The sequence below is a fragment of the Erpetoichthys calabaricus genome, chromosome 17 (assembly GCF_900747795.2).
Source record: "Erpetoichthys calabaricus chromosome 17, fErpCal1.3, whole genome shotgun sequence".
Lineage (NCBI taxonomy): Eukaryota > Metazoa > Chordata > Cladistia > Polypteriformes > Polypteridae > Erpetoichthys > Erpetoichthys calabaricus.
In genome coordinates this window covers 41,645,106-41,669,353 of record NC_041410.2, presented here as the reverse complement: position 1 = coordinate 41,669,353, position 24,248 = coordinate 41,645,106, and the positions used below count along the sequence as shown (strand labels likewise).

The 24,248-nt window shown below is 36.7% G+C and overlaps 1 protein-coding gene across 1 annotated transcript in view; it reads left to right on the top strand.

Annotated features, from left to right (window-relative positions):
• The window catches only part of unc45a (unc-45 myosin chaperone A), a 33,170-nt gene extending 19,724 nt beyond the window's left edge, over window positions 1-13,446 (top strand). The window contains exons 11-20 of the mRNA XM_028822441.2: window positions 797-891; window positions 1,289-1,430; window positions 1,657-1,797; window positions 4,659-4,786; window positions 4,989-5,055; window positions 5,345-5,458; window positions 6,001-6,116; window positions 8,941-9,058; window positions 12,023-12,178; window positions 12,818-13,446. Coding sequence (XP_028678274.1) covers window positions 797-891; window positions 1,289-1,430; window positions 1,657-1,797; window positions 4,659-4,786; window positions 4,989-5,055; window positions 5,345-5,458; window positions 6,001-6,116; window positions 8,941-9,058; window positions 12,023-12,178; window positions 12,818-13,081 — 1,341 coding nt within the window. The 3' untranslated portion in view covers window positions 13,082-13,446. The remainder of the gene's footprint in view (window positions 1-796; window positions 892-1,288; window positions 1,431-1,656; window positions 1,798-4,658; window positions 4,787-4,988; window positions 5,056-5,344; window positions 5,459-6,000; window positions 6,117-8,940; window positions 9,059-12,022; window positions 12,179-12,817) is intronic.
• The last annotated feature ends 10,802 nt before the right edge of the window (window positions 13,447-24,248 follow it).

Below are 24,248 nucleotides of genomic sequence, written 5' to 3'. Positions count from 1 at the left end.
CATGTATCGTAGCCTTGCTTGCTTTTGCTTTCCAGGTTTTTTTTTTATATAATATATATATATATATATATATATATATAAAATATTTGTATTTGGCCACCATAGACCAGCCAAGAACCTCTCCACTATGTCTCGCCACTTGTCTTCTCTCCCAGTGGGCTATGCCTAGCTCTGCTCTGAGGGTGGTACTCATGAGGCATTCAAACTACATGGTCTAACTATCTTGATTTATTACTCTCACTTTAAAGATGCAATGGTTCTACATGAAGTTACTCCAATAATGCTGAGCTTCACAACCAATCAGTAATCCTGTGAAGGAAACTTAATTTCGGCTGCTTTGTGTTCATGATCCCATTCTTTCAGTTATTACCTAAAGCTTGTGACCAAAGATGAGGATGGGTTTGGAGAAAGTCTGGTCCACCGTTATGGTTCAATACAGTGTTTACAAAGCGGCCATTTGCTGCATTGATTCTTTGATCAATCTCAATCACTTCTACGCTTGCTTGTGAACAAAACCCTGCTGTTTATCCTTTACTTGCAGGAAGCAGGTCATAGTTTTCCAGGAAACAAAACAAGTCTTCAGAATCGAAAGCGCCAAAAAACGTGCTTTTTTCCCCTTAATTCTATTAAATGCTATTTTATTTATGGAGATAGTGTATACTGGAATTCCTACAAAATAACTATACTTGTTCTCATTTTTGTTTAATAAGTAACATTTAGGCCATTGAGTACTAAAAATATAGCCAAGAATTATTTTGAAAAATGTGGTGTTTTTTTATTTTTTAAATTTTTTCAGGGATTATGTAAACTGGGATCTGCAGGAGGCACAGATTTCAGCATGAAACAGTTTGCTGAAGGATCAACTCTTAAACTGGCCAAACAGTGCCGCAAGTGAGTGTTTCTCGCTAGTATGTACACAGTTCCAGCATTATTGTGCCTATTGGGCGTCCAGGTCTCATTTTGTTATAGAAACTTATAGTATGTTGTGCTTCAGAAAAACTGAAACCTTTTTTTCACCCCACCATGTAACAATTAACTTTATAGTTTGCTGAAGTAAATTATTCTTTATTCATATTTTGTAGTTTTACTTCTATACCAAATATTCTTGTATGTTTTAATTGAGAATTGATAATACAATTATTCTTATACACAATGTGTGTAATACACAAAATATATTTTCATCATATAGACATTGGTTTTGTTTAAAAAAAATAGGTCCTACATGCAAACTTATTTCATTCTAAAAATCATTTGCCTTTGAGCTAAAAAGGGCATGTTATCTCCCTAGGTGGTTATGCAACGATTCAATGCCACCAAGTTCTCGGCGGTGGGCTGTGGAGGGCCTTGCCTATCTGACTTTTGATGCTGATGTCAAGGAGGAACTGGTAGAGGATAAGCAAGCTCTGCAGGCCATGTTTCAGCTTGCCAAGGTACCAAAGGCTTCTTTGTCATAATTCATCGCCAAATTTGACAGTATCCTGTTCTTTTTATTGTATTGAATACTTCATTATGTTGATTGTAAATATCAGACTGTATGTATTTTACTTGAGAAAAACAAAGTAAGAGATTTCTTTTTTGTCTCAAGAGAAGTCTTGTTAGTAAAAAAAGTTATGTAGACTTGCTAAAAGACCTGCTTTTTAAATATATGTTTGATAGTCCGAGGACAAGACTGTGCTGTTTGCTGTTGGATCAACGCTAGTGAACTGTACGAATAGTTATGACACAGAGAAGCCTGACCCACAGTTAGTGGAATTGGCAAAATATGCTAAGCAGCATGTTCCTGAGGAGCACCCCAAGGTAAGACAACCAGTGTGTTTACATGCACATACTGTACATAATTGAGTTAAGGTGAATAACTTGGTTATGGCAGAATCCTAGTTTCTTACACACTGATCATTATGTGCACAAGTAATCTTTTGGAGTTCTCCTTTAAACTGCACAAAAAATAGTTAAACATTATCATTGGGCACCATGAATCAGAAAATAAGTATGAAGTCTATGATAATTTTCCTGTGTTTTTAAAATATTTTTAGTCAAATTGACGCTTTATTTATAGGTTTCTTTTACCAGATTACAAGAAGCAAACTCTTTTCTGCTTGGTTGTGCGATTAAGCCCTGCAAAGGGCTGACCCAGTATGTGTGCTTCTTGCCTTACGCCCAGTGTTACTGGAATAATAATAATAATAATAATAACGCAGGTATTTTTACTTCAATAAGATAAATATTGTGTTAGGTTTTTTAAGAAAAGTAATCAGACTACTTAACACACGTTACTGTTAACATGTTACTCAGCTGCTCAGTTTTAGCTTATCAACACAAATTTAGTGATTTGTGAAATAATTACAAAGACTATTTCAGCCAAGAGAAGGAATAATGTGATTGCACAAACATTTCCCTCTTGAAACGTATTTTGTGGACACTTCTACCCATGGCTTCTAAAAGCGTGTGTAAAGCAAATACATGCTCAGACTGTCAGAGTGTAACGGACATGCACAGACTACAAATCCTTAACACTAATCCAATTAAAGGTTTACCTGGTCATATAATCAGATTTTTCACATAGAAATCTACCTCTGTTAATCAGGTTTCTCAGAAGCCAATAACCCAATTTCTCTATAATCGGAACAAGGGTTTACATTGCATTTTAGAAATCGTGTTTCTGTGAATAATCGAGTTATTGAAGCAGTGACTTGTCAAAGCAGGAAATTCAAGGTGTTTTTTTTTATATATTAACATTTTTATCATCTGTCATTTGATTTTTTTTTTTTTTTTTTTTTTTTTTTTTTTTTTTAACTCAACTAGGGGGCTCTGCTCCCTGCTTGCTTCGCTCACCTAGCCAATTTGCGGATCTACCGCTCGTGTATGGGGAAACGGATGTACAATTTAAACAGATTGTTATTTTCATGGGAATTGTTACATATGCATAAAAGACCTAACTATTTTACATTACAGCAAGTAATTAACCATAGTATAAAAATAGTAAAACGTATTAAATTGAAAGAAAATTGTGTTTCATGTTGCGTTAGAGGTATTTGTTGCGTTATACGTTTTTGTTCTGTTTGGCTTTGAAATTAACATGCAAATACTTTTTAAACTTACACTTTAACTGTAAAACTTCAGTAAAAACAATATGTGAAATTACTTTTCGTCAAAAATTCGCTTTGAATTCTGATTCCGTGTTTGGAGTTGCATTGTGACAACACAACGTATAACTGCCATATTGTTTCTTTCTCTCTAATAAATAAACTGACTTTTTCAAATTTTTGTCCCTGTGATTTTTTTTAATTGTTATAGCAAAAACTATTTTAAGCTATTCTAATGGGAAACTGTAAACGTTTTAATACGAATGGCATATCTAGATCTCCTTTGGTGTCTAATGTTATCCGCGGAAGATGTACTACATTACCTTTCTTGTCGCATGTTAAAATTTTACATGTCAGAATTGTTCGACCAATTTTGAATACAACTAATCTTGTCCTATTGTATAGCCCATCACTCATGCATGAATTACGCAATAACATTACGATACATCCTTCTTTCAACAGTAATTCGGCCGGTGGAAGACTGGATGGTGTTAATGGTTGTAGATATTCTATGTGATATTGTAAGTTGATGTTTTCATCTTCCGCACAGTCACCACCAACTGTTTCAGCATAGTCTATTGATACGCATTTAACCAATTTGCCATGTAACCGATTGACAATTTTTGCATTAATTCGTTTGATTTCATCGTTTCTCGGTGCTAGGATTGCCCGTGTACTCATTTCTTCTGTTGCTAACCCTTCGGGATGAAATTCTTCATTAAGATTTGGACATAATAAGTCTTCTATTATTAGGAACTTAAAGTGAGGAAAATGTAAAAATTTATAAGAGCTGAGAGCGCAGGAACTGTGTCTGACAAAAGCATTCACACGAATGAGAGGATCGTGGGAGTGGGCCATTAATCGCAAATATTTGAGAGGAGGGCGGGACTTGAAAAAATCTTTTGGCAATAGTCTTTTCTCGTGGGACCTGAAAAAAATCTCTTGAAAATAGTTTTGTCTCGTCTTTTTTTGAAAATAATCTCTTGAAAATAGTTTTGTCTCGTCTTTTCTTTTATAATAGACACTTGTATCATTTGGAATTATTTGTCAAAGTATTTTAAAATCTTTAATTTTTGTTAAAAACATTTAAAATAGTTTTAACTCAGTTTTCTTGTTGTTTGGATGACCACAGTGATGGATGTAGATACTAATTGTGAACATAACATTTGGTGTGCACAACTTAATTCAGCATCTGCTTTTTTATTTTATTTTACCTCACTCACTTTTTTTCTCTTAACCTGTTTATTGTAATACAGAGTCAAAAGCAAAGAGGCCCATATAAATCTTGGTTTAATTTATTTCTGTGTATGTGCACCATAAAGTAGGTACTTAAATAAAATATTGTTTCCTCAGTTTCATTGATTTAATAGCGGTATACTGACTTTTATTTCTTGGTAATAGGACTTGTATTAATTAATGAATTATTTATATTTTACAGTTGTCACAAAGTAGTCCTGTGCTTTTTAACAACACTGGTCATTTGTTCACTAGAATTTCAATTATAAATGGCTGTAGCACATACAAATACAGGCTGTGTAAATGATTGAATTTTTACACATACTTCTTATATTGTAGGATGTGACATGTTTTGTGGAAAAACGCATCACAAAGCTCTTGGAGGCTGGAGTTGTGTCTGCACTCGTGTGTATGGTGAAACAAGAGAGTCCTGCTCTCACTGATGCTTGTAAAGAGTGCATTGCAAGGTAAGCAGCTTCTGTTAGACAGCTCACCTTTTGAATCAATGGCCCAAAAGGGAGAGCAAATGTGTAGCCAACAGAAAAATGTTAATTGAAGTAACCACATGGCAGTCTTTGTTGTGTCTACTGTTAATCAAACACATATTTTACACAAATGTTTCTCAAACATAAAGTTCTAGATTAGAAATTTGACATGTTTTTCCCACAGGGTGTTTTTGGCTCTAGTGGAGAAACCTGAAGACAGGGGTCTAGTGGTTGCCCAAGGTGCTGGCAAGGTTAGAGATCTTCTTTATGATTTTATTTAATATCCTGATATTAATTTCTATGAGTGTATTACAAACTATTAATGCATGGAAACGACTGTAAAAAAGAAGACCAGCTGGCCTATACCGACTGATCATACAGTTTTTCAAGTACCTAATGAAAAAAGCAGTTATAATCAAACAGGTACATTTTCTACCCTTTAAAAAAGAACAGTATTTTTGCTTTATCTGATTCTGATTTCCAATTAGTATTTTGTTTTAAGAGTTTATTTCTTTACTAAACAATGTTTCTGCCTGGCAGGCTTTGATTCCTTTGGCCACAGAAGGAATCGATGTTGGGAAGTCAAAAGCGGGACAAGCATTGGCAAAGATTGCCATCACATCAAATCCTGAAATAGCATTTCCAGGGGAAAGAGTAAGATATTTTTTATTGCTGCAAGTAAAGCACAAAGTACATATTGAGCAGTAAGGTCTTTTTATTCTGTAGTTGCTGCTTACAAATAAATGAATTTTACTGCTTAAAGTTGTAGGAATTTTGGGAATATTTTGCCTCTTGAAAAGCTATACTCAAGGTTTTCTTATGCACACATACACCCAGTGTACATATGATGTATAAATAAATGCATAGAATAAAGTAACACAATCTGCTCTGACAATACAGAATAAAGATTGTTCATTTATCACAATGCTGATGATTACAACTAAAAATAGACAGAAGACTGCCTTGACCATTTTCAGTTTGTGATACAATTGTTTTATCCTAAAATGGTTTGTGTACAATTGAATGAATCATTTCAAATAGGCTTTATATTCAAACAGTGGGTAATTAAAACAAATATTTATACAGAGATAGTTATTGTTCACTCACATTCACACATCATCTTAATCTATTTTAAATGCATATTTTACTGTTGTGAATTTACCAGTTAGTTCCATGTGATTTTTCATTTTTTCCAGATTTATGAAGTGGTTCGGCCACTTGTCAGCTTATTGGCACTCGACTGCACTGCGCTACAGAACTTTGAAGCTCTCATGGCACTTACAAACCTTGCTGGCATAAATGAACGAGTCAGGTCAGTCACCAAGTGTTTTTAGATGCTGCATTTAAATTTTATGTACCATTGTTAGTTCTTTAGCCATCCAGATGTTGCATTTATCATGGAAATATATTTCTATTATTAAACATTTTTGTTAATATCTTCTACATATGTAGCTGTGTGAGGCATACTAAGAAGAAAGCAAAATGAAGATTCCATTATAAGGCAAAATATCTTCAGTAGACCTTGCATTTAAGGTGGACTAAAACAATATGAGCAATTTAACTTGGTTATTTTAGCCTTGTTGGTTACAGGTTGGTCAAACTTGACCTGTCAGGCTATTAAAAATGTGAGACCATGACTTGGGTTGTTTGGATATGTGTATTAAAAGATAATCCACAAGCTGCAGGAATTGTGACTATAAACCGGAGGATAAATAGCAATCACATATCTAACCCTAAATTTGACTTAGTATCACACTGAATGCATCAACAAAGACCTCTCTAAATCCTGCCAAAGAAATACTTACATACATTTTTTAACCTCCTTTTCCATTTCAGATTTACAGGCAACAAACTGGCATGTTTTTATGCATTATATTATTGGGAATATCGATTCTTTTTTAAAAATGTAAGTTTATTATTTGTGTACAGGTGAGTCTGGTCCTGGGTTACACAGAGTGTCACTAGATAAAACTGAACTAGCAGTCTTATGCACAATTTAATGCATTTTTAAATTTTTAAATTACAGATAGTGAGCTGTTACTATCAGATATCGTACAGAAGATCTCAGCTTAACAGTGGGAAAGACCATCCATTATATGATCATCTTTCATAGATCGTATGAATCATTAATTAAAAAAAAATCCCTGAATATTTTCTTACTTTGGGCAGCATAGCAATGATGGTGCAGCAGTGATGGCAGTGGTGCTGCCTCAGAGTTTGAGTAGGCCAGGTTTAAATTGGGGTGTAGTCACTGTTTGTGTTTCATCATGTAGAGGTGAGTTTTTCATCAGGTCCTGGAATTTTCCTTCTGTATCCGAAAGATGTGCAGGTTAGGTTAACTAGTATTTTGATGCTAGTCCAGTGTTAGTTAATGTACATGTGGGCATACTCTGTGATTAACTTACACTCTATCCAGAGTCGACTCCTGTGATAGCAGGATAGGTTCTGTTTTTTTAAAAAAACATGAACAGATTAATTGCTTTTCTCACTTTAAAACAATAATAGTGTTGCACAGTTCAGAAATGCGTGTTTTTACTTTCTCGTATATGAAGTATAGGGAAAATATTGTAATCGTTGAAAATTTCGATGCCGAGATTTTGATGAATCTCAATGTTTTAGACCTCCCTGACTTTCTCGTATATAAAATATAGAGAATGTATTGGAATCCTCCAAAAATTCCATTTCGAGATTTTGATGAATCTCGACGTTTTATACTGAAAGTATCATTTTTGGAATTATGTCTGTGTGTGCTGTGTGTGTATGTAAACACGATAACTTGAGTACACTTTCGCTTAGGTCAACCAAAATTTGCATATAAGTATTAGGTACAAAACGTAGATTTCTACCAACTTTTGGTCTATTTCTGCTAACCGGAAGTGGTACTTTACCTTTTATTCATGCAGGTGCCGAGTCCGATTTACTTCTATAAAAAATGTTCAATATATTATTAATTTGATTTGATTTGTTGTTGATGGTTCTTTAATGTACGTAATATAAAAGTATAATCATTGTCTTGCGGTTTACTCCTCAAATATCGAACCACATATCGGAGAGTATATGAGAAAGTCTAAGGGAGACCACTCCTGATTTATTTCCCTTACAGTAATTTTAAATAAAATTTAAATATTTTTTAATACTGAAAGTAGTATTGTTGATTATAGTTTAATTATATAAAATATACATTACTTAAAATTCAAATGCAGTATCAGACATTGCAGGTTCAATCTTTAAAGTTTTTGGTATTTTGGAATGAGGCATTCATAATCTAGTAGTGATCCCATGTGCTTGCATTTTTTCATAGTGTGCGATACTGGCTCTTCTGAGCTGCACCTCAGTATAATATTTGAAGTAATAAATGGTTAAAAAAATACAATTTGGTTCTGTTGAATTTAGAGATAAAGAGAATAAAGATAAGAATAAATATAGTGATTAATATTCAAGAGAAAGTAGAGTTTTAGGTATACTATAGTGGTTTCAAGGTATTAGATAAGAAGCATTTAATGTATGACTTGAAAATATGAAAAATGGATGGGCACCGATCAGTGGCCCAGCATTATGTAAGAAAGCGAAGTGTTAATGAAGTTTATTGTGAAATAAGGGGTCATGAAAAAAGCAGCATAGTTACAGAGTCAGACTTTCTTATAATTTTTGTTAAATCTTTATATTAAACTCTTCTATCCTTTATAGCTCAACAGTAAGGAGGGTTTTTATTATATGATAAGGCTTGTCAGATTTTGATATGATGGTCACAGAATTGTTTCCTGCTATGCTACTGAAGGTTATAATGCACAAAGCAAGTTTTTAATATATAAAAGGATTGTGCTGAGTGGAAAGAAATTTGCAAATCAAACACGAAGAGTAAGAGGCGACTAGTTCATTTTAGTATCCATTTCCATGTCCAGATGAGGCTTACAATGACAATGTGTTGAGTGCTATAGATCAGGAAATCCTATCTCCAGCAACATTTTCCAGGGGAATTCATGGGGAATCCGCAAACTCCGTAAAGACAGTGACTGGGCCGAGATTCATACAGTATTTATTTTTATTGATGCTAATATAAAAGTCAAAAAGCTTAAACTTTCTCAAGCTTTCCTAATTTAAATTAAATGAACATTGTCTGTTTTGTGTGCATGCAGGCAGAAAATAGTTAAGGAGAAAGCAGTGACCAAAATAGAGGGCTATATGTTTGAAGATCATGAAATGATACGTACGGCTGCCACAGAGTGCATGTGCAATATGGTCCTTTGCAAAGAGGTAAGAAGCAAACAGTGGGTTATTCTGTCAAGGGAAGTTAAATTCTTAAGGAGATGGGTATGTTTTGGTACTTAAATATCCACTGGAGCCTTATAATTAGGCAGTGTATGAAATTAGAATTTATTGTATAACTGTTAAACTTCATCATTGAGTTATTGCTGTAAAAATAATATGCTTTGAAAACAACAGGTGGACAAGGGTGCAACAAGTAGCTTAGAGGTTTGGATGATGCAGTGCAGAATGCACTCTATCCATTTGTATATCTTAAATCTAAAAGTGGAACCAAGAATTCATGACAAAGGACCAAAACCTGGTGACATCTTAAGCAGGACAAAGACTATAGTCAACTAACTAAAAATAAAGAAAACATCAATATAAGTTGATGTTTCCAGATCCAGATTTGTCAGAGTGGCTTTCAGGGCACCATAGTATACTTTCTGGACGTGACTACACCTTTATTTATAGAGATGACACCATTCTTTCATGAGAATTACTATTTCTTTCAAGAGAATTTGTTTATAATGGTGGTGGAAAATGTGGAATTGGGATCTGCTTTAGACATAAGAGTTGAATTGGGCTGAGATCTAATGACTTGGATGGTATATGGTTTATATGTCAGATCTTGTGCCATGTGCTTAGGATAGATTCTACTTCCATCGCCATAGGATTTATGTGATCACTGAAGAACTGTGATCACGTTGTGCTTATTGAAATTTATGTTGTACTTAAAGAAATTAATTAAATTATACCATGTGTGGAAATTGCATCCATACCATAACAGAGCCACCAGAACCCATTACTGCAAGAAACTTTTTTTCTTTATTTAATTTATGGAACTCTGTTTGAAGAATGGTTAATTTGACCAGATGATGTAATTGATGTGCTCAGAAAAGCAAATCCACCGATTTATTTATTTATATATTTTTGCAAAAATATATTTTTTAGGAATAATGAGAAGCTTGTGTGCTGCAATCTGACCACTGTATTTCTCTCTATAAAGCTCTTGATAGATGATGCTTCCCACTTCTACTTTACATTAACACTTGCCATTAAATAATAGAGTTCCTTGCCCTTTTCTTTGCAACTTGAATCGAGCTGCAGACATTTATTAGAATGACTTTGCATTTTAGTCCATAATTGCCCAATCTTCATCACTTCCAATGCTGACAAATGTGCTGCAAAAATCAGCTATCTTTAAAAATCATTGAGATCTCTTTTTTGACCTAAGGTAAGCCAATGTAATTAGCATTTGTAACAGTATCTTAAGCATGATGGAAAACTTATTATCTTATTATTTCACCTTAGGGTTGCCAGATTAGAAAATTAGAAATACAGGAAACTCTTAAAATCTCTCTCTATATTACTATATATATAAATTTAGACATGCCCCCTACACACCCGGGCCAATATGTTATATAAAAGTAGAGACATAAGTTAAAAACATAAAGCAAGGATTTTAATGGGTTATGGGGAAAACAAAAGTAAAATCATTTGACAATTACTTAATACAAGCTAAACAAAAATTCTGTAAAAGTGAAATCATTTGAAAATATTTAATACAGACAACAGAGAAATATTATTATTTAATACAGGCAGTTAGAAAAAAAGTGGGCCGTGGCAAGTAGTAACAATACACTTTGTTGACAGTCACTGTATGTTGCAGTGCTGATCCAGAACTGCACAGCAGCGCGGCTGGAGAACAAAACGGTAAGAGTGTCGCTGTCCTCAGCCAACCAGAGCAACTGAACAAGTTGCAAACAGGCAGCAAATACTCGTTTCCTCGTTACATTTGGGTTATTTTCATCAAGAGAATCTGAGAAAAGAAAGTATAATTACTTACAAAGTTACAACTAAGTACCGTAAGAAGGCAGTAAAAATACATTTTTATTACAAAATTTGAAAATGAACTAAATATGGGAAATTTGGGTGTCCTTGAAAGGTCAGTACGGGACAGGGGACAAAATTATCAAATATGGGACATGTCCCGTATATAAGGGACGTCTGGCAACCCTATCTCACATAAGAAGATGTGCAGATAAGATACAGGTATAGCATAAAGCTGCAAGATAGGGTAAAAAGTAGAAAAAATATATATCTCAAGTATTACAGGCTAGTAGATGAAGTTAACATCAAAAGGTGGGGTGTAACAGACCAAGTGGAATATAAACAGTGAGGTAGTGAGAATAGTGTTATTCTTAACAGCAGAGAGAGTTGAAATTTATAAATAAAGTTCCTTCATTTAAAAAGCCATGAAGGCCGTAGTAGGGTTTTAGCCTCGATTTTGAATGCTGAGACAGATGAATGTTTTCTAGTAGTTGCAAAACAGACTTGGAATAATAAAAAAGGCAGCAGGCAGTACTGTGACACAGTGGTAGCGCTGCAGTCTCACAACAAAATGACCTGTTAAATGGCTCAGGTGTTCCCTGCATAGAGTTTGCATGTTCTCCCCATGTCTCTGTAGGTTTTCTCTGGGTGTTGCAGTTTCCTAAAGACACACCAAAGACGAGATGGTTAGGTGAATTGGTGTTGCTAAATTGACCCTGGGGTGTATTTGTGTGTGTGTGTGTTTATCCTGTGATGGACTGGTGGCCTGATCATGGACTTTTCCTGCCTTGTGCTTGCTAGGATAAGCTCCAACTTCACTGCGTGTTTACAAATAGATGGATGGATGGAAAAAGGGCGGCATCACAAGATCTCAGCTCTCTGATAGATTTGTGTGATGTAAGCAGAAAAGAGGGAGTGTGGGAACAAACATCTTCATAAGTCTATAAGAGAGATTTGACAGGAAGCAAATATAGACTGTTTTGATTGGACCATGATTCAGGCGGCAGAATTAAAATATAACTAGGTATTACTACAGAAACACTAGTTCTGTTAATGGCTGAATGGCCTGCAGTCATTATAAATGTTTAAACTTGTTATTAATGTGGTACTTGTCCATCTCTGATTGAATATTCTTCATAGGTACAAGACATGTTTGCTGCTACAGGAAATGACAGGTTAAAGCTTCTGGTTTTATACAGTGGTGAGGATGATGAGAAGCTACGGAAAGCAGCTTCTGGGACTCTAGCAATGCTGACATCATTGCAGCCTCAGCTCTGTTCGAGAATCCCAGACACAGTAAGTTTGTAAAGATCACCTTTGTACACGCTGTACTTTATAATGGGTCCCTCACAAGGTCTTTTCTGAGAGAATAAATAGGATTCCAAATAATCTTCCTTTCACTAAAGACAGGACTATTACAGTCTTAACCTTATAAAAAGCTATCTTTTGCCAAGTGCCCTTTTAATTGTGCCACCAGACCATGCTACAAAATTAAGCATGCCAGGAATCCTTTACCTCATTAATAAGAATTTCAACTTCAGCCTTGTTTAAATACCATGTTTCTTTTTATCATTATAATTTCTTTTGCACTGGATAGTCTCATAGGTAATTACTTGCATTGAGCAGTGTATACCAATGTGTACAATAATATGATAAAAATGCACTTTTAGGTATTGTCTGAGATCAAGTGTATTCTTTTATTTTCTTGTTAATTCCATGACAGGATAAGCAGGTAAATTTAAAGGCTTTATTGGGTAAATTGGATGATTAATTTGTGTACGCCCTGTCCAAAGCTCAGCATTATCTAAGATAATTTTTTAATGTAGTGTAATTTTTTTATATGTTTTTCATTCCTTTGACTACAAAAATAGTAGTCCTTTAATCTGTGAGTCTTCAATCACAATTTCTCCTTAATGTTCAAACATTCTTTTCCAGACAACACACTGGCTAGAAATTCTGCAGGCTCTGCTCCTTAGTGACAGTGTGGACCTGCAGCATCGTGGCACAGTGATAACAATGAATATGATGCAGGCTGAGCACGACCTAGCTAAACGTCTAATTGAGAGTGAAGTGCTGGAAATACTTTCTGTCCTGGCCAAAGATGATCACGCTAAGCAAAGTCAAGCATCTAGAGCAGCAAAACAGTGTCTACAGATAGCTATGGACTATGGACTGATAAAGCCCAATACTGCAGAGTAGCTGAACTTCATTTAGATGTAAAAATGTTTGTGTGGATGCACATAATTCAGACTAATTCAGTTTGTTTTAAGAATATATATTCTTGGTTCAAGTCCACAGTATTATCATGGAAGGAAAATGACATCTACAAATGCTGGTGGCATTAAGGGAGATGTTAACTAGACATCAGTTTCAAAACGATTACCACATTTGTTTTAGTCTGTTTTTCAAAATAAGTTGTTTTCATTTTACTGTAAACAGCATCATACTTACAGTGTCTTTCTCTTGTCAGTTTTGTGAAGAACATGTAAAAATCATGAACAACCTCTTTGTATAAAGCTTTTTGTAATCCTTAGTCCATCATTAATATAATGTCTGGTGACGAAGCAGAGTATCTGCTTCACAATTACTTAACTGCCTTTTCAACTTGACTTTGCCTCCTGTACTAAAAGCAGAAATGAACTTTTTTTATTGTACCACTATTTAAATTTACACATTCCATTAATCAAGTCATTCTATTTTCACTTCCACAAATGAGACAAAACCTTATTAAATACATATTTGCATAATTCACTCCGCAATTATCATGATGCTGCTGTGTACACAATAAAAACACCTTTAAATCCTTGCCATTTATTTGCAGTTTTATTTTTTTGGAATATGTTGGGTAAGATCTAGTATGCTTTTAGGCTACTTTATTTCAAGTATAACCTTTTGAAGCCAATATGCATTCTGCACTCTTTATTAGGTATTCTTGTATATGTTACACTCTTTTAAGTTGCCAAGACAAATGTACTCAAAATAAACAGTTCACATCTGGGCTGAGTTTCTTTTCCATAGAAATTAATGTAATTATTTTTTTGTAATGTTAATTGCTCTCAGTGTTGATCTTCTGTTAAACATAACATTGTTAAACCCACGATATCCAAAGGTTTCTGTAATGGCAACAAATTATGTCTTAAGGACAGGGCATTTAAACATTAATTTTATCTACAAAAAAAAAAAACCTATAGTAACATGTAGGTTTATTGCAGCATTTTAATGACACAATTATCATAAAATCAAAATGAACACAGAGTGCATTCTTAAAATTTTAGTGTACATGTGCTACTGAAACGGTGCGGTTAACAATGGCTTGTAAGTGCACTTCCTCCACTGTCTGTCGAGTTCATGGCTGCTATGATTTCTGTAAACCACCAGACGGCACTATTATCGAACCTTTGAATGTTTTCCAACACAATCAAAATGAAGTCTCAAAATCTTTCTTTTTTTATTATTAGTTTTTATACTCTTGTCCTTATCTATGCCTCAGCCAATTTTATCACAGAGGTCAACAGAGAGTTCCTTGGACTTCGTGGCTTTGTTTTTGTCCTAACTTGCAGTGTGAATTGTGGGAACTACAGTGTATGCACAGGTATGTGCCATTCCACACTATGTCCAATCAATTCAGTTTGCCACAGGCGGACTCCAGTCAAGTTCTAGACACATCTCAAGGAGAAATAAAGTAAACAGGAGGCACCTGACCACAACTTGGACTGCCACGGCAAAAAGTCTGAATACTCATATGAATGAGAGATTTCAGTTTTTTTGTTTTTAATAAACTTGCAAACCTTTCTTAAGACATTTTTTCATTTTTTATTATGGGTTGAATGTAGATTGATAGGCAAACTGGCAAAATTATCCCTTTAAAAATAAATTTACAACACAAAAATGTTTTCAGAATGTGAAGGGGTGTTAATATTGTCAGAATCCACTGTATACACAGAAATTAAACATTAGAACAATCTAGACGTGAACAGGCCATTCAGCCCAACGAAGCTCGCCAGTCCTATCCACTTAATTCTTCTAAAAAAACATGTCTAGTTTTAAAAGTCCTACTGTCTACCACGCTACTTGGTAGCTTATTTAAAGTGTCTGTGGTTCTCTGTGTAAAGAAAAACTTCCTAATGTTTGTGCAAAATTTACCCTTGAGTTACTAACTGTGTCCTTTTGTTCTTGATGAACTCATTTTAAAATAACAGTCTTGATCCACTTTACTAATTGTCTTCATAATTTTAAACACTTCAATCATGTCTTCTCTTAATCTCTTTTTGTGTAAATTGAAAAGGCTCAGCTTTTTTAATCTTTCCTCATAATTCATCCCCCGGAAACACTATAATCAGCCTAGTCACTCTTCTCTCGACTTTTTTCAGCACTGCTATGTCCTTTTTGTAGCCTGGAGAAGAAAACTGCACACAGTACTCCAGATGAGGCCTCACCAGTGCATTATAAAGGTTCAGCTTAACCTCCTTGGACTTGTACTCCACATTTCGTGCTATATAACCTAACAATCTGTTAGCCTTCTTAATGGCTTCTGAACATTGTTGGGAAGTTGATAGTTTAGAGTCCACAATGACTCCTAAATCCTTCTCATAAGGTGTACTCTTGATTTTCAGACCTCCCCATTGTGCATTCAAACCTAACATTTTTACTTCCTATGTGTAATACTTTATATTTACTGACATTAAATTTTATCTGCCACAAATCTACCTAAGCCTGTATGCTATCCAAGTCCTTCTGTAATGATATAGCATATTCCAAATTATCTGCCAATCCACCTATCTTGGCATCATCTGCAAACTTAACCACCTTGTTACTTATATTCCTGTCTAAATAATTTATATATATTAAAAATAGCAGCAGCCCTAGCACTGACCCCTGTGGAACAAACACAACTCTTAACATCAGCCAATTCTGATGAGGTTTCTCGCACCATCACCCTCTGCTTCCTGTGTCTGAGCCAAATCTGCACCCATCTATAAACAACACCCTGAACTCACACTTCTTTTAGTTTGATGCCCAACCTCTCATGTGGGACTCAAATGCTTTCTAAAAGTTGAGATAAATGATATCATAAGCTCCACTTTGATCATATCCTTTTGTTGCTTCCTCATAGAATTCCAGCATGTTGGTAAAACATGACCTCCCTCTTCTGAACCCATGCTGACTGTTCAGAAAAACTCCTGTTCTTGCCATGTGCTGCTCAATCTTATCCTTAAAAGTTAAAGGTATTAAAAGTAACATTCTGTATCTATATCCATTTTATTCTTGAAGTTGAATGTCCTGAATAAAGAGCAAAAATAAATTTGCTGTCAGTAAGCCAGCACTTATAGTGACAAGTATCCATATTACTAATCGAGAATGGTAAACCGGAAGGCACGGACACAGGTACACGGCGATGGACCCAGGAGACATAGTGCGCAGGCGCCTACAGCGCGCGTCTCATAAACCGCAAGCGAAGTCTGATCCACCGTGAACGAAGGAGTCACGGCTCAAAAACAAAAGAGCTCAACTAACGTAAATAAGACATGAAGCAACAACGCGCCCATAGTTAATGACTAACGACACAGCCACACAGAAAAGAGGATTCTGCACTGCACCCCAGAGTCAAACGGAAGACACTACGGAGTCCGCAAAGGTCCACAAAGATAGTACGAAAGGCGCAGGCGCCTACAACGCGCTTCTGAACTAAACTTTCACACTACACAGCATGGTCCGGGTAATGAGAATAAACGAACTCTCCATATTAAACGTACGGCATCCTCACACGTCCAAACCATATAGCATATGTGAATCACATTACAGTGATGCATTATTAACAGTACAACCACAGAAAACGCTCTATTAACCACTAAGTGCAATTATCCATATTACTAACGGTAGACAACGGATAACTAATGGAGTCACGGTCACGGCTCCAAAACGATCCAGCTCAACTAACGGAGCTACAAAAACGAGCCCGCATGGATAAAATAAATAAACGTAGGCGCCTACAACGCACGTCTGAAACCGCGGAAGCAAAACTGTCTCGGCTCCAGAACCAAACAGCTCGACTAACAGAGCTACAAAAATGAGCCTGCATGGACAAATACAATGAACGTAGGCGCCTACAACGCGCGTCTGAAACTGTGGAAGCAAAGCAGGCACGGGTTCAAAACGAAAGACCACAACTGACGGAGATACAAAAACGAGCCTGCCTGGATAAAATCAATGAACGCAGGTGCCTACAACGCGCGTCTGAAATGCCGCAAGAAAAGCAGGCACGGCTGCAAAAGGAAAGAGCTCGACTGACGGGGCTACAAAAACGAGCCCACCTGGATAAAAACAATGAACACAGGCACCTACAACGCGCTTCTCAAACAACACTACCAAAGGAGTCACGGCGCCAAAACGAAACATCTCAACTAATGGACATACAGAAATGAGCCCGCCTGAATACAGTTAATGAACGCAGGCGCCTACAACGCGCCTCTCAAACAGCAGAGGCAATAGATAAACGGCAAAGAAAGGAACGACAAACATCCGCTAAACAATTCTGCCAATTAGCTGACAACGCATTCTGTAATGAGTCCACTATTAATGAACATTCATTAGGATTAATGAATATCATTTGCTGTCATTGTCATTCACTTAACTTCCCTGAAGAAACAACTGGCAATACAACTAATGAGTTTACACGTTGTTGTCAAAAGGGTCTGGTTAGACTGCCTCCTTTAGATGAATATCCTGAATATCTACGGAAGCTTCTAACTAACAATGTACCCGAAAGTAAAAACTTTATGGACTGCATTAGATCCTACAATAGTTCATTTGCTTTTGCATCTACCGGGGTAAATATGAGGCCACCAGCTGGCAGTGGCCCATACTGCTTTCGCGTATGTGGACAAATATTACATCGAATTGGAACAGTGCACCCTGAGCCAAATCACGAATGCAAATATGCACAAATCTACGTGTTAGATCCAGATGACGCAATCTATCAACGAATGAACCTTCCTGAAAACAAGCAATGCACAGAGCTGATAATGACAAACATCGCTGAAGTCATAGAGTTTGGCCTTCATCTGACATTAAAGTTAAAGTTATAGATACTCCATACCAAGGAAAACTCATTCAAGAACAACACACCATCTTTACTACAAATGTTGTGTATAAAGAAATATTCCAATAAATCTTTCTAATGTGCCATACTATGGGTTCTTTACTTCCTTTGTTCGTCATCTACACCTTTACACTCCAATATATCTCATACATACATCAATGCATTTTGGGTTACCCAACACCAGGGGTTGGCGAGCGAAGCGAGCAGGGGGCGGAGCCCCCTAGTATGTAATATTTATAGATTCATATTTTGTTTATAATACAAAAGAACATGAAGTTTATAAATTACAATATATATTTTTTGTTGTTCTTTATTTCGCCTTATACAATTTCACATATTAGGAATTTGTTAGTTTTCACATACCCCTTGGGGTCAGAGCGCAGGGTCAGCCATTGTACAGCGCCCCTGGAGCAATTGAATGTTAAGGGCCTTGCTCAAGGGCCCAGCAGAGTAGGATCTCTTTTGGCAGTGACGGGGATTCAAACCAGCAATCTTCAGGATACCAGCGCAGATCCTTAGCCTCCGAGCCACCACTCTGCCTAGTTTAAAGTTTATTGAACATAACATTCTCATGTCCACTTAAACTAGCTCTCAAATGTTTGGAATCACTCAAAAATGTTCATGTTTATAGTAGTGCTAGGGTGTTGTACCATGTTAGCAATTATGAATGTAGTGAGAAGTCAAGCAAAATGACACTATTTATTGGCAAACTAAAAAGATTACAATATACAAGCTTTCGAGACAACTCAGGCCCCTTCTTCAGGCAAGATGTAATACAGAAACTGGAGTTTGCTGTATTTATATAGACACCAGGACAAATAACATTGGAAAACTTTTAAGTGAGACATCTTAAATGTAAAAAATTAATAGACCTCTTCAAGCTAAGATTCATTTAGTAAGAGAGGAGAACAATGTACTGTATAGTCAAGATCTTTGGATAAGATAACTGTCCAACAAAGTCTTTTGAAGTTTGTGATGAGTTTTTAAATAGTGTTGGTTTGTAGACAGGCTGTCTGTGTCAGTCTGAGAGATGCAAACAATCCTCATATCTGGCCATAAAACTCTTGTCTCTATTTAAACCATGTTGTAATGTGTTATATGTTAGCATGAGTTTGACTTCCCATTCTTTTCTCTCTTGCTGTGTTCTGAAGTTGCCCATAAGCACTGCTGTGACTTTAAAGTCCCTCTCACAGTGTCCATGGCTGTTGAAGAGGGCCGCTACAGGAACATCTGTGTTGCCATGTTTAATGTGGAACCTGTGGAAGTTCATTTTCTCCCACATTAGATGACCTGCAGGAAAATGATCCCTTTATGAGATGTTCTAGGCGGCAATGTGGTATAACTATACGGTCTGTATTATAAATGTGAGCACACGTTTTACATCTTTTCTGTAGGCAGGGAGATGTGCCATTTTCTGTTGGTTCACTTAGGGAGCTTTGGACAATTAGTTGCTAATTAGTAGGTTTGGTGGTTGCCTGTATGCCAGGAGGGGAGGTTCTGGAAATACTTTTTTAAGCATTTTGTCATTGTTTAGCATTGGCTGAAGTTCTTTTATAATTTTTCAAAGTGCTTCAAGATGTGGATTATAGATGACAACAAGGAGAATGCAGTTCATGTTGTCTTTGTTCTTATATTCCATGTTTTTGGTGGAAATTGATACTTTTTTTATCAGAATACCACTAAATTTATTTTAAAATAAGACTTCATGGTATCTTGATAATCTACAAAAACATGAGTGTTTCTGAGTGATTCCAAACATCTGAAAGCTGGTGTAATCGAATTTAGAGTAACAGGAGAGTGGAGTCCACAAATCAGCCTTGGATGGTGATGCCAGTCTTGTAAACACTAACACTGGCTCACGCAGTCATTAATCTAACATGAATGAGAAAGGAAAACCAGTATAAATACAGAATGTGCAAAATCCATACAAACAATAGCATAGTACAGGGTTTAAACCCACAACACTGAATGTGTGTAACAGCAGTATTAACCATAGCCCCTCTGTGCTGTTGCACCGCTTTAAATTCACCTATGATGCACTTCTTCTTTGACACTAACTCGGCCTTTAATCATTGAATTTCTTAACTATCAAAAGATATGTCTTTTTGTACTTGATACAATATATTGCAAAGTTAAAGTGGCTTCTTAGTATGCTGATGTAAATAAATAGGATGCTCTAGTGGCATCCCTCTGCCTATGGAGTTATGTTATATAGTGTATATCAGTACCAGAGCATTTGTTAACAAGCACATAAAGGATGCAAATGGGAGAACACAGATCAAATCGATCTACCCCTCTGGGTCTGCTCACACCAGTTTTGAACACCCATCTACCATGCAATATGGTGTACTCATAATTATCTTACAAGGCCTCTTTTTATAGTCTTCTGTCTCCCTTTCTTTCATGACAGTGTTCTTCCCCTCACACATGTTATGAGTCTTTCTTCTTATAGAAATTCTTCTATAAAACTACAATGGAGGAAAAAGACATTCAGTTCTGGTGATAAAGAGGCTCTGAAGGGTGCCTAGTGAGTGCCAAAGAAAATGCTGAGTGAAGGAAAGGAAGCTTAAATGAAATAGAAAACAGAAAATAAACTAAATGAAAGAAGTCAAGAATGGACTAGGTAGAATCGCTGGACTTAAACAATCCAAGGTTTAGGTGCTAGAAGGTGTCATGGACAAGGATGAAGCCTTGAACCAATTTCTTTAATAGATTCACTCCCAACTTCCCTGCCACCTTCTTCCAATGACCAGTCTCCTCACACCATCTCTGCCATATCAACAACTCCTACTGTTTCAGCTGGAATGGACAGTGATGATTCCACCTGATCTTCAATTTGGGCTGTCCGTAACCAATGACTAAGTGAGGTTACAAACAGTAAACGGGTACAGGACCAGATGGAGTCGGTCCTTGAGTTCTGTAGGCCTGTGCTGACCAACTTTGTGGTGTTCTCTGTCACTTTAAGGCTGCAAAAAGTGTCACTGTTGTGGAAAACATCCAGTCCAAAATAAGGCAGGTGCCTCTTCAACTAATGACCACAGACCAGTGGCACTTATGCCTTTCATCATGAAGGCCACTGAGAGGCTGGACCTGGATTAAATGAGTCGTCTTGTGGTATACCACCTGGACCCACAGCAGTTGGCATATCTGATAAAAGACTGGAGTAGAGGATGCCATTATCTGTGTGCTCCACAGGCTTATTCTCACCTGGACAAAAATGGAAGCACTGTGAGGATTATGTTTTTATCTCCAGCAGCTTCAATACCATCCAATCATCCCTGTTAAACTCGGGAGATATGCAGTTGGCAGAGGCGTAGATAGGGTTTTCAGTGCCCGGGGAGAACTGAAGATTTTGTGCCCCCTCCTGTTTGCCAAAATGCAATGGGGAAGGGAAAGAAAATTTTAAAATGGCGCCCCCTGGATGCTGCGCCCAGGGACAGATGTCACAACACAAAGGAACTATATAAAGAGACTCTTTTTTCCCCCCTTAGGAGACTGTGTTCCTTTAATTTGGATAGTAACATTTTTCACATGTTCTAAAACTCTGAAGGCCAATGTGATTTTCTAAACTGTGGTGTGTTGGTATCATCACTTCAAGAGTGGCCCACAGATGTTAATTAAAAGGCAGACTCAGTTACAGGACCCATTCTCGAACCCCTGGAGGTAACTGTTAAGGAGGGAATGAGTGCCATTATGAACAGTGCTACACATCCTCTCACTGACACACTAACATTCTACTTTCAGGCAACAAATTAGCAGAAGTGTGTCAAGAAACACTACTGGGGCTCATTTATACAATGCCTTTACAATACCATAGTGCAACTGTAACTGACATACCAAGTCTCCTTTTTTTAGCCGTTTTGGTGTATATACAGTGGTGTGAAAAACTATTTGCCCCCTTCCTGATTTCTTATTCTTTTGCATGTTTGTCACACAAAATGTTTCTGATCATCAAACACATTTAACCATTAGTCAAATATAACACAAGTAAACACAAAATGCAGTTTTTAAATGATGGTGTTTATTATTTAGGGAGAAAAAAAATCCAAACCTACATGGCCCTGTGTGAAAAAGTAATTGCCCCCTTGTTAAAAAATAACTGTGGTGTATCACACCTGAGTTCAATTTCCGTAGCCACCCCCAGGCCTGATTACTGCCACACCTGTTTCAATCAAGAAATCACTTAAATAGGAGCTGCCTGACACAGAGAAGTAGACCAAAAGCACCTCAAAAGCTAGACATCATGCCAAGATCCAAAGAAATTCAGGAACAAATGAGAACAGAAGTAATTGAGATCTATCAGTCTGGTAAAGGTTATAAAGCCATTTCTAAAGCTTTGGGACTCCAGCGAACCACAGTGAGAGCCATTATCCACAAATGGCAAAAACATGGAACAGTGGTGAACCTTCCTAGGAGTGGCCGGCCGACCAAAATTACCCCAAGAGCGCAGAGACGACTCATCCGAGAGGTCACAAAAGACCCCAGGACAACGTCTAAAGAACTGCAGGCCTCACTTGCCTCAATTAAGGTCAGTGTTCACGACTCCACCATAAGAAAGAGACTGGGCAAAAACGGCCTGCATGGCAGATTTCCAAGACGCAAACCACTGTTAAGCAAAAAGAACATTAGGGCTCGTCTCAATTTTGCTAAGAAACATCTCAATGATTGCCAAGACTTTTGGGAAAATACCTTGTGGACTGATGAGTCAAAAGTTGAACTTTTTGGAAGGCAAATGTCCCGTTACATCTGGCGTAAAAGGAACACAGCATTTCAGAAAAAGAACATAATACCAACAGTAAAATATGGTGGTGGTAGTGTGATGGTCTGGGGTTGTTTTGCTGCTTCAGGACCTGGAAGGCTTGCTGTGATAGATGGAACCATGAATTCTACTGTCTACCAAAAAATCCTGAAGGAGAATGTCCGGCCATCTGTTCGTCAACTCAAGCTGAAGCGATCTTGGGTGCTGCAACAGGACAATGACCCAAAACACACCAGCAAATCCACCTCTGAATGGCTGAAGAAAAACAAAATGAAGACTTTGGAGTGGCCTAGTCAAAGTCCTGACCTGAATCCAATTGAGATGCTATGGCATGACCTTAAAAAGGCGGTTCATGCTAGAAAACCCTCAAATAAAGCTGAATTACAACAATTTTGCAAAGATGAGTGGGCCAAAATTCCTCCAGAGCGCTGTAAAAGACTCATTGCAAGTTATCGCAAACGCTTGATTGCAGTTATTGCTGCTAAGGGTGGCCCAACCAGTTATTAGGTTCAGGGGGCAATTACTTTTTCACACAGGGCCATGTAGGTTTGGATTTTTTTTTCTCCCTAAATAATAAAAACCACCATTTACAAACTGCATTTTGTGTTTACTTGTGTTATATTTGACTAATGGTTAAATGTGTTTGATGATCAGAAACATTTTGTGTGACAAACATGCAAAAGAATAAGAAATCAGGAAGGGGGCAAATAGTTTTTCACACCACTGTATATTTATTCAGCTTATGTAAAAAGTCCGATTTCCAATTACATCTAAAACATTAGTGGGGCTGCTTCGGGTTTCGCATTGAAATCCACTTTATATGTCCTTTATTTGCTTTAAAAGGAGACCTCAAAAGGGCACAGGACAAACAGTGATAACCAGCGTCGGACCAAACACTTCCACCTGCCAGTACTTTTACTGACAATTCCATGATGATCTCATTTTGGGCCTGTTAGATCTGTAAAAAATGATTAGTAAAAGTATTGTATAATGTCATATATTTCTAAACTACTTTGAAAATTAGCTTTGTAAGGTTTGTAAAAAAAAAAAAAAAAAAATTGAAGTAGATCTTTGCGACGAATGTAAAACCGTTTCTGCATGGTGTAAGCTGTCGTGTGTAAAATAAGGCGGGTTCTGAAAATGCTCAGGTTTATTGTCACATATTTACAGTGAAATAAGGTGTTTATTTGCATGACCCGCACAAGCCGAGAAGCATCCGTAAAAAAATCAATAAATAAGTAAAACATATTGAATTTCTATTAAAAAAAGTTCAAAAACTTGGCTCCAGGAGCGATGAATGAATAAAGGATAAGAACAGCCCCTAAACCAAGCGCTGCAAATGCTAACTGATCTGATTTAACGCACGTATGTATATAATATCGCTAGACGTTTGATTAATATATTTTTCAGCATAAACGCTTTATACACGTAGGGCTCTTTAAACTAGAACACGTTCGTATACTTCCGCGCAATTGCTGCGCTGCCAAGAACTTCTGCGCATGCGCCAG